The 17,003-nt window shown below is 37.6% G+C and overlaps 2 protein-coding genes across 3 annotated transcripts in view; one reads left to right on the top strand and one right to left on the bottom strand.

Moving 5' to 3' along the window:
- The window catches only part of tet2 (tet methylcytosine dioxygenase 2), a 29,310-nt gene extending 21,553 nt beyond the window's left edge, over positions 1–7,757 (top strand). The window contains exons 3-10 of the mRNA XM_040024045.1: positions 19–109; positions 208–301; positions 387–595; positions 911–1,061; positions 1,156–1,245; positions 2,726–2,863; positions 3,092–3,437; positions 3,857–7,757. Coding sequence (XP_039879979.1) covers positions 19–109; positions 208–301; positions 387–595; positions 911–1,061; positions 1,156–1,245; positions 2,726–2,863; positions 3,092–3,437; positions 3,857–5,211 — 2,474 coding nt within the window. The 3' untranslated portion in view covers positions 5,212–7,757. The remainder of the gene's footprint in view (positions 1–18; positions 110–207; positions 302–386; positions 596–910; positions 1,062–1,155; positions 1,246–2,725; positions 2,864–3,091; positions 3,438–3,856) is intronic.
- ppa2 (inorganic pyrophosphatase 2) lies at positions 7,431–14,495 on the bottom strand. 2 transcript variants are annotated; one of them, XM_040024046.1, is made up of 12 exons: positions 14,228–14,495; positions 11,625–11,689; positions 11,502–11,546; positions 11,364–11,417; positions 10,726–10,845; positions 10,475–10,561; positions 10,114–10,240; positions 9,290–9,417; positions 9,090–9,175; positions 8,913–8,982; positions 8,759–8,798; positions 7,431–8,514 (listed from the first exon to the last, which is right to left on the bottom strand). In XM_040024046.1, the coding sequence occupies exons 1-12, from the start codon at positions 14,415–14,417 to the stop codon at positions 8,483–8,485; spliced, it is 1,044 nt and encodes a 347-aa protein (XP_039879980.1). In that variant the 5' UTR covers positions 14,418–14,495; the 3' UTR covers positions 7,431–8,482. The 2 variants fall into 2 exon arrangements, with proteins under 2 accessions (XP_039879980.1, XP_039879981.1); XM_040024047.1 differs by having other exon boundaries at positions 7,431–8,551; positions 14,228–14,493.
- Between the last annotated feature and the right edge of the window lie 2,508 nt (positions 14,496–17,003).

The raw sequence follows: 17,003 nt of genomic DNA, 5'->3' as shown, positions 1-17,003 counted from the left end.
GTTTTGCTTTATGACTAGAACAAATAAGTGAGAAGGATGAAGGCCCATACTACACTCACTTGGGGGCAGCACCAAGCATTGCTGGCATACGGGAAATGATGGAAAAAAGGTTAACAAAAAATCTGAAGTGGAATAATATGACTGTTACATAGCTACAGTGTACAGTTTTACCTGTGTTAATTTAATTGCTTTTATTCTGCTTTAAAGGTCTGGCCTAACAGGGCGCGCCATCAGAATTGAGAAAGTAATATACACCGGGAAGGAAGGAAAAAGTACACAAGGATGCCCCATAGCCAAATGGGTACAAATATTTTTTCTATACTCCCCCTGAGACTTCCCCCAAATATCTTTGTGTGCACATATTCCCATACTTTTCATCATTTCAGGTGATTCGTCGATCCGGTGAAGAAGAAAAGCTATTGGTTTTGGTGCGGGAACGCCCTGGCCACAGATGTGCAACAACCTGCATCATTGTTGTAATTCTAGTTTGGGAAGGGATTCTGCCAAGTCTAGCTGACCGCCTCTACCTCGAGCTAAGTGAAACTCTAACAAAACATGGAACCCTCACCCAGAGACGCTGTGCTCTCAATGAGGAGTAAGTGACACCACTGTGTAAATCACATTTAGCCACTCAGACTTTATCTAATATTTGCTATCACATATTTATGTAATATAAAAACTGTATCTTAAGGATCTCCTTGCCAGTGCCAAAATATTCCACCATTCTCTAAACCAAACAGTTTTCAGTTTGTTTGCTTTTTTGCGTCCATGGAAAATATAGTTCATGCCTTTGCTTTTATGTATTTCTGTTCATTACTTTTTGGTTTTTTGCTTCAAGTCCAGTTCCCCCTTTGATCATGAGATTATCATTCTGACTATCACAGTCCTAATTTTTGCTCTGCCCTTGCAGGAGGACATGTGCATGCCAGGGATTAGATCCTGAAGCCTGTGGAGCATCATTCTCCTTTGGCTGTTCCTGGAGCATGTACTACAATGGCTGCAAGTTTGCCCGGAGCAAAGTCCCAAGAAAATTCAAGTTACTTGGAGATGATGTGAAGGAGGTACTTTTTGAAGTTTAAAATATTATTCACATTGTGTTTATCTTGATTAAGCTGACATGCTATTCATCTTAATGGCTTACATTTTTCCATTTAGGAAGAGAGAGTGGAGAGCAACTTTCAAAATTTGGCAACTTTACTGGCTCCCTTGTATAAAACTATGGCACCTGAAGCTTATGGAAACCAGGTGAATATCTGGACATATTTTTCTTTCTTTCTTAAACTAAAATAAAAAATTAAAATACAGTTTCTTATTACCTGGTCAAACCTAAACCAATTAACATTTACATACTGCACATATATTTATATGTGACTAACGCAAATTGCAAACAGGGAAGTATTTGGAGAATTTTACAATTTTATCCACCGCAGGGGATTTTAAATCAAAGAATCAAGATGTGAAGGCTTTCCACTTTAATTCTGGGAGTTTCTTAAAAATGACACTGCAACTTTTTCAAAATTACAGCCATTTTGGTACAGTGCTTTATTCTCTAAAGCTCAAAAGTACGAAAAAAAAAAGCCCAACTGCATATTTTTTTTTAAATAAAATCTATTGCTTTCAATGACAGCCTAAAGTCAACTCTTTTATCACATCTAGATTTTTGATTTAAGATCAGTGTTTGTGGTGTACAGAGGCAAAGAAAACCTGTGTCCTTGTCCAAATTTTTATAGACCGTTCTTACAGGAAAGCTGTATATTACTGTTAAGCAGCCAAGATTCAATCTTGTTCTCTGGCATGTATGAAAATGCTAGAGCAATGGAACAAAGGAAAAAAAAATCTAAGTCAGTGCATTCTCTGTTGATGCACAGATGAAAGAAGCCTAAATCATAAAAGAAATCACTAATCGCTAAAATCATCAAATACTAAATTACTAAAAAAATGACTGGCTGCTTAATTAAAACAATACTGACTGTGATGCAACTTCTTTTGTAAAAGATATGAAAAAAAAGGAAAAGCAACTCTTCCTCAGTGAATGGAGAATGGCAAAGTAGGAAGTAGACTCTTTAAATATAAACAGTCAGTTACGCAGAGAGAAATATAGTAGCATAAAACCATTGATTGCAAACACTGATATATATTTATGGTATGTGAAAAAAAGTGATCAACTTAGAGAAGTTATCCATCTGCATATTAGTGCACTGAATACTTGAGCTACAGACGTAGGGTATCCAGTGGCTCTGCTATGCTGCAAGTGCATAACTTAGGCCTGTTTATCACTGTAAACAGTCATTGTAAAGTGAGTGGGTTACTAAAATCTAAGAGGCAATACGATCTTTATCCTGATGGAACATTTCTATCTCGATGGTGTCATTTCTTCTATAATGAAAATGTCCTCATTTATAGGGTAAGAGAAATCACTAAATGTAAAATGATGTGCACCATAAATTATACTTTTATAGTCAGCTGATCTAACCCTAGTTCAACACCCATGGAAAATCCGAGGGGAATCATGTGGTCTATATCCAAACATAAAATAAAGGAACTGTAAAAATTGTCTTCGTGTAAACAGTTTTGAAGAATTGTCATAAGTGATTTATGCTACCCTGGTAGAACACCTTATGTTGGCTTATCATTTTGTTGTTTTTTGTAGTGACCTTCACAAACTTTTAGGCAGCTTATTTAAAGCAGCTTATTTAAATTAACTTCTTTTTGTCCCTGAACACAGGTGGAACATGAACATAGGGCTTTGGATTGCCGTCTTGGGCTCAAGGATGGCCGTCCTTTCTCTGGGGTTACTGCTTGTATGGATTTCTGTGCCCATGCTCATAGAGACCTCCACAACATGCAGGGTGGCAGCACTGTGGTAAGGATAGAAAAATGTGTTTCCCTTTTTTTAAGTACTTTAGAAAAATGCAGGTTGAATATATTTGCATAAATTCAACCTGTGCGTCAAGCTACTCTGCCACAACACCTCATCAAAGCAAAACTTCAGATATGGCGGATATATAAATAACAAGTTATTTATGTTATCACTGCTACACCCCCAACAAAAGCCATTTAATTCAGATAGTAATTCTTTTATTTTTTTCAGGTGTGTACATTAACGAGGGAGGATAATAGAGGGATTGGAAAGATTCCAGAGGATGAGCAGCTTCATGTCTTACCTCTTTATAAAGCTTCCAACACTGATGAATTTGGAAGTGAGGAAGGTCAACAAGAAAAAATAAAGTCAGGGGCTATCCAAGTTCTCAGTGTTTTCCGCCGCCAGGTGCGCATGCTTGCAGAGCCTGCTAAATCTTGCCGACAAAAAAAGCTGGATGCTAAGAAAGCAGCTGCCAACAAGAATGCCATGCTGGAAAGCTCCAATGATAAAGGAGAGAAGGCCAAATCAAAAGCTGGCACTTTTGAGAATTCTACTCAGAGCAATCCAATGGCAGGTAGGGTAACAAATTATTTTCTCTTCATAGGTATCCCTTGATTTCTCTGAACTGAGCAGTTTCTGTCATATTTCAGGCTTGCTTCCAGAACAAAATGAGGTGTGCATCAGAAGTTAGTGAGGGTGCTCTATGCCTATACAGCTTACCAGGGCTGTATAGGTTGGGCAGGTTTTACCGTTGGAAAAACATGAAATGTATTCTAAAAAAAATAAATAAAACATTACATCTTTATTGATTTATTTAGATATATAACTTTTCATTAATGGTACAGTGTAGGTTGTCAAATGTGTCTTTGTGGGGGAAAGCGTTAAACATGTTTTTTCTTTGTAGCAACATATTGTTGGAACACTAAATTGAACACCAAAAGACCCACAAATAATGATTTTACAAAAGGTGACACAATGGATTTTGTTTTCCAGGACTTATTCCAGGTGCTGTAGGAGCAACCCGTCAATCATGTCAGCCACAACACCCCCTAGGGGTCCATCAGCAGCAGCAACACCACCAGAGCATTCTCCCTCCTTATCCTGGCTCAACAAATGCTGCTTTCTCCAGGTTTCCCAACCATAATGGGTCTTTTCCAAGCACTTCAAAGCCAGGCAGTATATATCCCCATCAGCCATCATCTTCCAGCCCTTATCCTTCCCCACTCCATGCATCAAACTCATACATGAATGCATCCAATCGTCCATACCTAGGTTATCAATGCAATGGAGGAATTCCCTTTGACAACTACAATCCATATTATCCCCCAAACCCAAAGCACTTAGAAATGTATCGACAACAACGGCCGACACTTTACTCAGAGCAGCAGTATGGTATACGGCGTTATGAGGTCAATTACCCACCAAGATATGGTGAGCCAGGCTTACAGGTCAATGGTTATAATGCCAGCAGCATTAGACCAGTTCCTCCCATGCGACCTTATGGACCTTATACTCCTAACAGCGTCTCAGATCCCCGGTTTATGGACCCCCTCTCAAGAGCATCCTCAGCCCATGCAGGCGTAGATTACAAAACTGCTATGAGCAAAGGCAATCGGTTTGGAGAATGCCCAAATCCATATCTGCCCCAGAACCCTCAAATGCTGTCCCCAGGCCAAGATCCTTTCCATTTGCAAATCAAAGCAGAGATGGGTATGCCTGGTCCACAAATGCTTTCTGCTCAGTCTGGCAGTATGTGTTTAAACCCTGAAACACAGTCAGGGTTAAGGTTGCCAAATGGAAGCCTCATGGGTTCCAGTATCAAGCTGGAGCCTGGAACACCACAGACACCCACCACGCCGCAAAAGCCAGAGCTGTGGTCAGACAACGAGCACAATTTCTTAGACCCTGATATTGGTGGAGTGGCTGTGGCACCTAGCCATGGCTCTGTCCTTATTGAGTGTGCAAAACGAGAGCTCCATGCGACAACGCCCCTTAAAAATCCAGATCGCACCCACCCAACCCGTATTTCCTTAGTGTTCTACCAGCACAAAAATTTGAATGAAGCCAAGCATGGTTTGGCACTGTGGGAAGCAAAGATGGCAGAAAAGGCTAGAGAGAAAGAAGAAGAAGCAGAGAGGAATGGCGGTGAGGGGACTCCTAGCAAGACCAGCAAAAAGGGGCCTAAACGTGAGCATCTAGAGTCATCAGAGACCACAGGGGAGCCTCCTTACAAACGTTATATCAAGGCACTAATGGAGGGATCTTTGTCATGCACAACAAACACGTATGTCAGTACATCTCCGTACGCCTTCACCAAGGTTACAGGGCCTTACAGCCAGCTTGCGTAGAAAACACTCATTAAGAAGACCCTTGAAGGTGCTATGACAAACAAGACCACAGGCACCAATGCCCTCCCATCACCCTTTTGTTGTAAAAGGAACCTGTGATTAGATGAGCTACAAATCACCTTTCACCTCTTTAACAATCAAGCTTTACCCGTTTACCCTACAAAGGTTGTATTTATTCTTCTTTGGTAACTTTTGCAAGATACAAACTCTCTGGTGCTTTTACTCTGATACACACGGATCTATTTTAGCTGTAAAGAGTGATTTTTGGTGGTTTTTATTTTTCTTTCAAAGTTTTTTGGAGATGTAATCTTGGCATAAAACACTGACTTTTTGTAAATGACAACATTCACGGTGCTAAAAAATTATGCTTATTACCTTTTATTTTAATTCAAATGCCTTTACACTAACTGCACAGATAAATGTCAGCGGGACACCGGAAATATCATGCCAACATACAAAATGCTTTTTGAAAAGCCAGTGTTTTTTAAAACACATTTGGTAATGATAGTTGAAGCTGAAAAAGGTTTTGGTAGTAACTTTAAATTATAAGATCTGGTAAAAGCATATGTCTGCATTGAAAGCATGTCATTTCTAAGCAACACATTGTGACATTCATGAATTTGTAAGGACTTGGGGGTTGTATGAACAATCCATAAAGGTGTCCATGCAAAAGTTTTAACAGTTTTATCAATTGCTGGTGCTTCTTTCACTTTCCTATGTCATTTTTACTGTAAATTGAGCCATTCTTTTATGGTGCATTTTTGAAAGAAAAAAAAACAGAGAGAAAGATCTCGGTTTTTCTGGTTCTTTTTCCAGGGTTTCTTTGTTTATCAATTTTTTTTTTTAAACGTTCCTTACAACAGGTTAATTGAACACACCTGGTGATTGTGAATATTACATGTAGATTTTTCTGTGGTGCTTAGTAAATGTGCTTTTTAAACACTGAGAAACATGATACTGGGTAAGCTCAGTGTCAGTTTCAGAGGGCAGCTGGCTTGCTGTGTGGTCTTTACTTATTGTAATCTAACTGTAAGATAAACAGGTGAGATTTGTACAGTAAATTAATATTCCTTTTGGAATTCCTGTTAGAGATTTTTTGTTGCAAAGAATGCTAACAGCCTGTTTCACTGTATTTCTTTGGGTTTCAAATGAATCTATTCATAAGGTGCTACTCAACCTACTAGAAACATAAAATGTGAGACTCTTTGGGAGGTGAGAAGGCTTTTAAATAGTGTACAGTACAAACCTGTCATATACCTCAAACATTTGGCAATAGGATTATAACATCTTTTTCTTTCTTTATTCGTTTATTATTTTCAAAATGTTGATCACATTTAAAATTCAGGCCACCAAAAGGCATAAAAGTTCATTTCTTACTTTCTTATGAATCTGCGAGAAAGTATTACTTGAACTTGAATCTTTAATATTACTGCAAAAATCAGGGACATTTTCAACTAATTTTGTGTACATCTGCATTGCCTGTATTAATGTGGTTGTTTTTTTTTTCATATTCAGGGACTTGCCATTGCATCCTGAATCCCAATATGGTTCTTGTTTGTTTTATTTCACACAAAATTATTTTGTGTGGAAAAATATACTTTCCTGCAGTTTTGTACGTATATTTTAGCAAGGAGAATGGAGGTAATAGTAATCTGAACATATATGCACTGAGCTGACTAAAGGGAACGATATTGACTTTTAAAAAAAACAAAAAAAAAAACAAAAAGCAATTTTTTGCTTATGTTACGAAGCAAGACCAGAGCAGTGATTAAAATAGTTGCACATCTTTGTGCCTGTGTATACATTTATTTATAACCACTAAGCAACTGTACAATGACTTCTTCCCAATCGATTTGATTTAATTAATGTAATTAAATTAATGACAGTCATGCTAAAGCAACAACTCACCCCACTTTTCAATATTCATTTTCTTAAAGCACTTCATTTCTTTTTCAGGAAAAAAAATGTAATGTAGAATTTCAAAACGTTTTATTTAAACAGATTGTTTATGTGTTAAAAAAATAAATAAATTATGTCACAATGTACATACCAAGAATTTGTATTTCAGGAGTATAACTCATTCTTCAATGTTCATGTTGGTTCTTTTTGTTTGTCAATTCTACCATAGTTCGTCCTTTGAGACCCTTTCCCAAGTTAAAATGATTTTGGTTAGATAATCCAGAAAGTTTTTTGTAAATATTACACTCACTGTCGCTGCAATGGTTACAGTTATAGTATCACCATAGTTCAGTCAGTAGTTCTAGTTTTTTTTTTTTTAATCTGTTCTGTAAAAATAATCATATAGAAATGTTAAATTTCATTGTACAGTACCCAGCTACAGTAGCAAGTCGTTGTTGAGAGAGCCAAGGTGTAGTAAAAAATAGCGGGTTAAAAAGCATAGCCATACTTGAAGATGCTTCAGAGTGATTCTGAGTGAGTCAACATTACTTGAATGATTTTCTGGGCTTAGCTAGTATGCTCATCTCAAAGGTTAAGCCAGCAGTTCATACACACTTGGTCTTTTTGCAGTTAGACACTAAAAGGTATAAAAAAAGTGCAACTTTTTGCCTGTAATTTTACTTTTTTAAAGCTTCCCTAGTTCTCTTGAAGTTTGGTATGCTACAAAAGAAAAAAAATCAAATTGAGGATGGGTATTAATACTGTAAGTATTGTAATGTACTGAATGCAGTTTATTTGAAAGCTGTTTATTATATCATTCCTGATGTTGCTGATATGTGGGTGTTTTTTTAAATAAAATTTATATTTATTTAAAGCACTTTTATTTGTTACTTCCAAGTTAATCACAATATCTAAATTCTGTGTTTTATCCCCAAGTTGAAATTTACGATGTGAACTTATAAAAACACACATAATGTTTAAGATTTTCCTTTTAATTTATCCAAATGTTTACTTGTTACATATAAAGTGTGTGGTTCTGTATCTGCAAGAACAATTACATTTGTACAGGAAATTAGAGGACTATATAAATATAAACTAAACATGGCCACAACAGTCCTGGAATACAAATACAGCATGATTCACAATCATAAAAAAGGAGTCCTTTTCCCCCCGTGACAAATAATAATTGGCATACTAGCAAAAAATTCAAACACGTGTCAATTGTGGCACCATAAATCAGACCCGACTTCAAGTCTGGTACTTTAGCACAATTCTTCACTTGGTGTGTTTCTTTTATTCAACAAATATCAGAGTGTCGATGGCTCTCTTTAAAATGGCTCCATACAAAATAAGAATGCAGAAGAATCCCTCATTAGGTGTTCAGACGTTTTGACTGTATCCATGCTGTTTTGGGAGAGTCAGACAAAATGCCACTTTTCCACTGTGCAAGAAGAGGTTTAGAATGGCAAAGAATTATTTAAAATGTATCTCTTTTATTTTTGTAATTGAACAACTGTTGCAAAGCAATTTCCCTGTGTGGAAATCCAAGTATGATTCTTGGAATACGTTCTTCTCTCTCACTTTTATTTATTCATCGATTAATTTATGTAGCTAGAAATATATTAATAAGTCTTTTTTTTTAACTTACCCTCTGGAGACACAGGATGTGCGCTGCCAAATGCAGGAGCCTGGAGAATGAAAATATAAAAATAAACCTACCACACTTACTCATCGTGTAGCTTTATATCTTACTGCTGCAATGGCTACCAATAGTGTGAAACAAGAACTAGTAAAGTTCTTACCGACTGAACTACTTCTCTGGCCTCATCAGTGGTACATCTCCAAGGGCTATCACAACATAACGTGTTTTTGCTGAAGAAAAAAGCAACGAGTAGTGCTCATTATACTTTCATAGCCAGTTACACCTTTACATCATATGCAAACACATAAAGCAGGAGTTTTGTCTTCAACTAACTTACCAGTCAATTCCTCCAGTATTTTTTTGCTTCTGTACTAGTGCCCTCCAGTGCTCGTGGGTGGACTTAATGATCTCAACTGCAAAGTCCTATCAACAGAGATAGAGACTATTTTGTTTTTTGCTGCCTCTTTCGCTAACTGCATGGACTGCAACTAGTAGCAGACTGTCATGTCATATGATTGTTACAAAGGTAGTAAGTACTTTGTCTTTGAACTCCCCATTGAATCCAAATTTGTTTTCAGGCTTTCCATCTGGCACCTTATATTTCCTAAACCACTCAACAGTGGCCTCTAAATGACCGGGTCGGTTCTTGCGGACATCCTCTATATCTGCAGAAAACACATTCAATAACATGAATTCGGGAACTAAATTGTGCAGCAAAAATTCAGTGAGAAAATTTACAGTTAGCAGTTTCTAAAATTATAATTTATGACACAATGTAGCTATACAACACTAATACAATAACAGGATTCAAGTTAAAATGAATGCAGGGTTAACAATATTTAGAACATGCTGTATGAGGTTAAGAAATGCATTAAACATGTTGGCTAGGGTACAGTGTGTTTTGGAAAGACACGTTGAATATAAACACAACAATGTTTACAGGAAAATCTCCACAGGGTACAGACTTTGCCAAGTGTTTTAACTACAGAGTGCAAGTCTGCATTTCTCCCATGATGTCTGTGTTGGATAAACAATCAACTGAATCTGAAATGGGCAGGTACATTAGTATCTCGCTCCTGGTACGTGGGCAAATGCAAATCTGACAAGTAGTGCATACTGGCTGCATAGCTAACCTTAAACAGCTCTACATGTGCTTAATCTTCTTGTATAGAATAAGCAGATGAAAATGAAATGGTATTTTTGAATCAGGGTAGAGAGCAGATCACTTTAACAATCATTTTGAATCTGCCTTAATCTTTCTGCTGCCATGAAACAGTAAAATAATTACTAATAATCACTAATGTACGTTAAATTAATTACATGTTACCAGTTCTTGACTTTCATTAGTTTAAAACACTCACTATTTAGATTTTTGGCATCAGGGTCTTCAGCATTGATAGCTATGACCTTCCAGTCCATTTCTCCTTCATCAATCATGGCCAAGATGCCAAGCACTTTTACTTGGATAACCTGACCAGTAGAGCACACCTGAAGAACCAAACAACACATAATAAATCATCAATTAATAAAAAGCAATACTACATAAATTGCACATGTATATACACTCACTGACCACATCATTAGGCGCAACTGTTCACCTAACTGTTAACACAAATATCTAAGACTCATGATTCATTAGATATGACTTGCTAGCAATCCTAGAAAGGGGTACCTAATAGAATGTCTCTAATAAAATCAATGTACAGTTTTAAGCTGTATTACCTGGGTGCCTATGTCACAAACATCAATGGGGTCATTGTCACCACAGCAATTAGTTTCTTTGTCTTTCTGGCCTGGGTCTTCCCACGTCTTCAGTTCAAGCATGTAAGAAAACAATCATGCAGGTATTTGTAAAATATAATTATTGGAATATATTTAAATACAACAAAATGAACTGCAGTACTGTTATTTTGAAACAGATATGATGAAAATGAAGAAGAGGGAGGCTTATCTCATACTGTGCTTTTCCTCACCTGTGGAAGTGCCCCATAATTCCAAATGTAACCTTTATGGGGAAATATGTTGGCAACATATCGGAGCTTTCCTTTCTTTTCATCCTGCTTGATCGGATTCAGCGGTTCCTTTATCGCAATCTGGGAATTGAAGCAATTATGAAGGTGTGTGTTTTTATGTGTGTGTTTGTTGTTTTTCCACTGTTGAAGCGCAGCTGAAGAAATTAGGTAAATAACTTTCACTTCTTAAATGTCAGGAACTCCCCAAACTTCACTTTCATGCTTAGCTAGCTAGCTAAATGAAAACAGCTTCAGGGCACTGCTATTCTAACTTCAGAAGTGGGAGGCAACTCATTCCATTACATTTTAAATGCGGTATAAAGTTCCTTGTGGTGAGTTACATTTAGTTTTGTAAGTCAGTTACAACTCAAAAAGCCACATCAAATGCTTATCTAAAGATAAATAAAGTGTCTTCCAGTTGTCGTTATGCTATCTGACTTAAAAACAAAACCACGACTACAATTTCTTAAAAACAGATGACTGTGCATCATAACCTTTTTTCCAGTGCAACAGCAGTTGTCATAGGGTATAGTAGAATGTAATGTGTGATACCTTACCTGTAGCATGTATGTACATGACTGTACTATATCTATTCTTACCTCCATTTTAGCATTTGACCATCTCGGTACCTCCACCACCATGTTGTAGAGCACCTGAGAGAAACCAAGAAAGCCAAATACATTATCCTGATTGTTTTAGATGGTAGAAGTGACCTGAAACACTTAATCGAACTTTACCTCACTCTCACTCTTCTTGGACTTTTTAGCAGGTACATCATTTTCCTTAAGAAAATAAAATAAATAAAAATGGTTAGAATATTAGATTCAAGTGAAAACAGACCTTTGCTATCTAACCCTTACCTGTTCTGTCTCTGCTATTAGTGGAATATCGTGGAATGGCGAAATGTATTTCCCATCTGAGGTTTCTAAAAAAAAAAAAAAAAAAAAAACATAAATTAAAATTTTAGCAAAGTACTTCTGTGCATAAACATTTTACTCTTAACACATATTTTACAATTGAATTCCAGATGTCTGTTTAGTGTAGGGAACAAAAACTTAAATCTTGTTATTTTTGAGGTGAATGGATATCTATATCTTGACACTTTCCACACAAACATAAGAGATGTCACAACGGTTTTTTTTAAACAGACTAATCGGCATAAAATACAAAGAAAAAAATCATAATAATAACAATGATGTCATAGTTCATATTTCAAAGAACTGGGGTGCCACTTGTTCCTGGTGTTTAAAATATAAGTATTACTCATATCACTCAGGCAGGGACTGTTTACTTGGGCTTTTGAAGTGGGGGTTGTATGAGGTTCTGATGAGTCAGTGTTACCTGCAGTTGATGGCAATAAGCACAACCTCAAGCAAAAAGGAGAACTGACTGGCACGGAAATTGCCACTGCTATAGCTCCCATTAGGAAGCTCTTCACCACAAGGAAGTGAAACTTTAACGTCCCACCAGATTCCATTGACCAAAAACAGTTATGTTACCTCCCAAAAACATAAGGTCTTAATTAACTGCCGCCTCAGTCAGTTAGTGAAAATGACAGTCACACCAAGTAGACTAGCAACCCCTGTTTTGTCCTTGTGTCCACAAATCAACAGACTTTGGTGTATGTTGTCACATGCAACAGGACAGAGACAAATATATATACGGTCAAGCCTTTAAGCTATTACTGGTGCAGCAAAACAAAGTTTCAAGGGACGAGGTTACACTCAGACAGTGCACCAAGGACAGACACAAACCTTGCAAACACTGCTTTACAGAAGAACAGCTTTACAAAACACAGCCTCAAACTATAACAGTATTAATGACGCTGTCGGCTAATATCTTTTGAAAACATATTTTAATTGATATACTGCCCAGTCATAGGTACACTATTACTCTACTTTCTCAATGCCAATGGAGGAAACTAGAAAGTGAGGTAAAATTAAAAGCTTTTCAGTTTCAGATAGTTTTGCAGGGTTCAATAAATGTGCAAATACTTTTGATGTTAATCTATTCATTGATCATTATTATTATTATTATTATTGTTGTTGTTATTATGCAGGTGGGAAAAATAAATTATTAACTTAAACTGCTCAATCTTCTGACAAAGTTTCATCATGAGTCTTATTATTTGACTAAACAATAATAAATTATCTACATAAATCACAGGCATCAGCACAGCCCTTCTATTGTAGCCAAAGCTTTAAGAAGTTCCTGTATTACTGACAGTAACAGGAAAAGAACAATTGCCTTTCTAATGCACAATACCAAAGCGATGTTCAATCCCAAACACACTCTCAGGCGTACGTTTTGCAGTGCATTTCCATGCATGCAGCCCACACGTTAGTGCACTGCAGTGTGCATGTTGTTGCTGCATGTCTGCAGCCTTCTGCTTGAAACAAGATGAATCAAATATTACAGCATTTGCTTTTAAAATTGTGATTCAAGTTCCCTTTTTTTTAAAGCAATTATTATTGTGAAAAGCAAAAATGCATTCATTTCCAGTCCAGTTTCCTCATTACTACCATGTGCACACTATAACTTGAATATTCATGTTTATTGATACTTGCATTTTCATTTAAAAAGTGGCACTTTTACATTTTCTGGTAATTTACTGATGCAGCAGTAAAGCGCTAACAGTGAGGTCATACAACACATTTTAATACTCCAAGAAAACAGTGCCTTGTACTGTGAACAAACGAGACTGTCCCAACTCCTCACACTCTCCTGGCTTGGGCTTAGTGCCATTCACAATCTGAACCAGAATAGTTTATTTTAGTTTCTCAGCTTCTCTCTTTCTTATCACAATAATGTTCACGATTTTACAGATACTGTGGTGTAATTAAGGAAGCTAAATGTATTTGTTTAATTAAGTTAGGCTTTTGTCACTGAGGAAGCACTGGAGTTCCCTGCTCAGGTGTAGATTGCGATCACACAGCACCACATCAGAGTTCAACCCCAGTGCGGTTTTGGGGTCAAGCATGGACCCTTGCTGTGCCTGAATAAAGCTTTATATCTGGTTTCATCCCTGTTGTTACGTTTTGATAAAGAAAATTCATGATCTACAACACGGTTTGACTTGATATGATGTGTCTTGATGATAGAAATGCATCCATTTTTGGTTTTGCTTGAGGTTTTGCATGACTGGCATCCACGTGGCCAACAAACAGGAAGTACAACCCACGAGGAACACGAACCTCTTCCTCGTTTCTCCTTATGCGTACTTTCGAAACACGTGACAACGACGGCTAGCGTTAGCGGGATTTTGGCACTAAAAGCAAAGCCGTAAAAGAGCCGCTTGGGCAGGAAACATAACTCAAAGGTCAAGCGTTTACCTTGACCTGCATGTCGACTTATGGTTACCACAACACGGTCGGACACCAACCTTTGAGACTGTGCTAACCAGCTGCAGCATTCAATGCAAAAACAGGCATGGTTCCTTTCACAATGGCGGAAATTAACTTACTAAAATAAAGCCGGTAGTCGGGAGAGTTCTGGTGTCCTCTCTGCTCCGTTTGATAGTGCATCGTTTTTCTGAAATAATACTGGTGCGAAACAGCTGCTGCTTGTGCAATAACTTTGCGGCTAGAGGCGGAAAATGTGCCGAAAACTGTCACCAAACACCGGACCGATGAGCGTAACATCAGTGCTCTCATTATACACTTCTTACTTCCCCCGTCTTAGTTCCTGCTTCCCGTCCTCCAGCTTCTGTTTCAACAGCCTCGGCGTGAAACCGCGGGCTTCCGGTCAGCGCGTTTCAAAATAAAACACCCCAAAGCTGCGGACGTAGTTTTGTGTGACGCAGTTTCTACATGAAGGTGCGAATGTACTGTATATTTTATTTATTTTTCCCATATTCAGACCAGCACTCTTAGACATATTTGGGCAGTGGCCCATATTTGACCTGCGTTTAGTCTGTTTTATTCAAACAGTCTCCAAAGTGTAGAAGCGTTTTTTTCTTTAACACGATCTTCTTGTTTGTTTTGTTTTTTATTTGGTATAATAGTGTAGTGTCACGTATAAGTAGCCTGGTCTCATGCCTCAAGTCTGTTCAGTCGTTCGTCTGTTACCAATACATTGTTTTTATTTTATTAATAATAAATCATATTTTAACCGGAAGTAATTATTTCTAACTTAATTTTACAATTAGTGTAGCAGCCACAGAAAGGATTGTAATGGGTAGTAGCTTTATTTTTACTGCCCCCTAGCTGTCGTTCAGGTCTTTCTACTTTTTTCTTTGTGTCCCTTTTCTCCACCTTCCTGCCTGTCAGCTTGAAATTGTTATATTACGCACGTACTGAGTATTAATAGAAATAATAATCATGGAAATAAGCAAATTAAACAGATCAAATTAAAAGGAAAATACCAACTAGATGTGCCTATAGAGGATTTATAGAGCTCAACTTGGATAAGCATTCTTAAAGAAGGGAAACTGGGAGAAAAGGCTGAGATATTTGAAATTACACAACACTGGATGGACAGTCAGTGGCAATGGGTCTTATGGAGGGATGAATCCAAATGTGAAATATTTGGTTCAAATCATCACCAATATGAGGATGTCAAGAGATGTACAACTCAACCAAGAACAGAAGAAAAGTCAGCTAACATCCAGAGAAGCGCTTTGAATTACCTTCAAGAATCCTGAAGAACAATTCCCAAAAACAACTTAAAGAAATGACAAGGAAGCTGCCTAAGAGACTTCAGGCTCTGTTGAAGAGTTAAGGTGGCCATACCAAATATTGACTTACAAGGTCACTGGAATTTTACAAACTCTGATTTTGCCTTACGCAAATTGAGATCTTGTGACTATAGAGCAGTGCTGGGTAAGTTACTTTAAATTAGTAACTTAGTTACATTACTAGTTACTTCTATCAGAAGTACTCAGTTACTTCAAGTTACTCGTTACTTACAAATAACTAGTTACTAGGGAAAGTAAATTTGGTTTTACTCAGAATTCTCTTGTTAATGTGTTGCTTCCATAACTTTGCCAGTCTTCTAGCTTGCTTACTTGCCACAAGTGCACTGTGCCACCTACCAATAGAAAGGAAAAAATAATGTGCATATTTCCACGAGAGAAATCCCACGCCTGGACCGTCATTGACCGCTGCCATGGTTCTAGCCTACGTCACAGCATCATGTGCGCTTTTTACATCCAACACAAACACTGCAGTCGTGGTGCTTTCGATTTGACTCAGAACTCTGAAATTCTGCCTTCTGAATAGGAAGATGTAGGTAACACCAGACTGCAGATGAGCTGCATACAGGGCTGGTTTGGGACAAAAAATCGGCCGGGCATTTTGACTAGAGACCAGCCCACCATTATAGGAAAAATCATGAAGCCTTTGAATGAAAACAAACGCTGTTGTGATGTACACTGTTTTGATGGTATATATACATACATCTATCAATCGTTTGTTGTAAGATTCAGATAATTATTTTTTAAAAGCTAGACATTTTAAATGAGAATAAGAAAGAAAAGTATTTCTTTGTGCCCACCTCTCCCTGTTAATGCCCTACCTGGCCCCCCTGGCAAAACTTTGCTAGATCCGCACCTGCACAGTTACCAGCTGTCAGCTACATAAAAAAGGATCCTGGTGTTATTTGTCTCTCAGAAACAGTTCATAACTTCCCTTCAACTCATTCATGTCACCTAAAAGGTAAACCTGTTTCTCCATCACCTGTTCAGCTCTGATGATTCAGTAAGGACATCTCCTGGTCTTATCTTCATGTTTCCCTCTCATCACATAACCAAACTGATATCATGACCAGCAACTTTACAGCTGTGGCTCCAGCAAACATCAGCTGATACTAGAAATTAATATTAAATAAATTCTAACAACAGCTGATCAAGCTTAAACGTGCTGCTGTTGTTTAACGCGACATCCGCTGGTTTCCTCTTTCTGGCGCAAAGTGAGCGATAAACAAGCAAGAGAGCCGATCAGCTGATCATTGATCAGTTTAATGATTGAAGTAGAAACAGGAGAGGGAGGGAGCGAATGAGAGGAGAAGAGGCAGCTGTGCAGCTCCAGCTTTGTGTCTTTTTCATTGTAGCTGAAGTTCCGGACAAACTGTGTTCCTTTTCACCTCAATACGAAACACGTGATATTTTCTCTGAATACGAGACGATTCTGTTTTTTACGGGACGGTTGGCAACTCTAATAATTAACCTTATGAACAAAATAAAGTTCAACATCAGTAACATCATAACACCCACCCAGCTGTATAGAAACTGTCATGGTAGC

Source organism: Simochromis diagramma, unplaced genomic scaffold (genome assembly GCF_900408965.1).
Source record: "Simochromis diagramma unplaced genomic scaffold, fSimDia1.1 OVJJ01000302.1, whole genome shotgun sequence".
NCBI lineage: Eukaryota > Metazoa > Chordata > Actinopteri > Cichliformes > Cichlidae > Simochromis > Simochromis diagramma.
The sequence above is the reverse complement of the archived record's forward strand: the minus strand, read 5'-3'. Positions and strand labels throughout refer to the sequence as shown.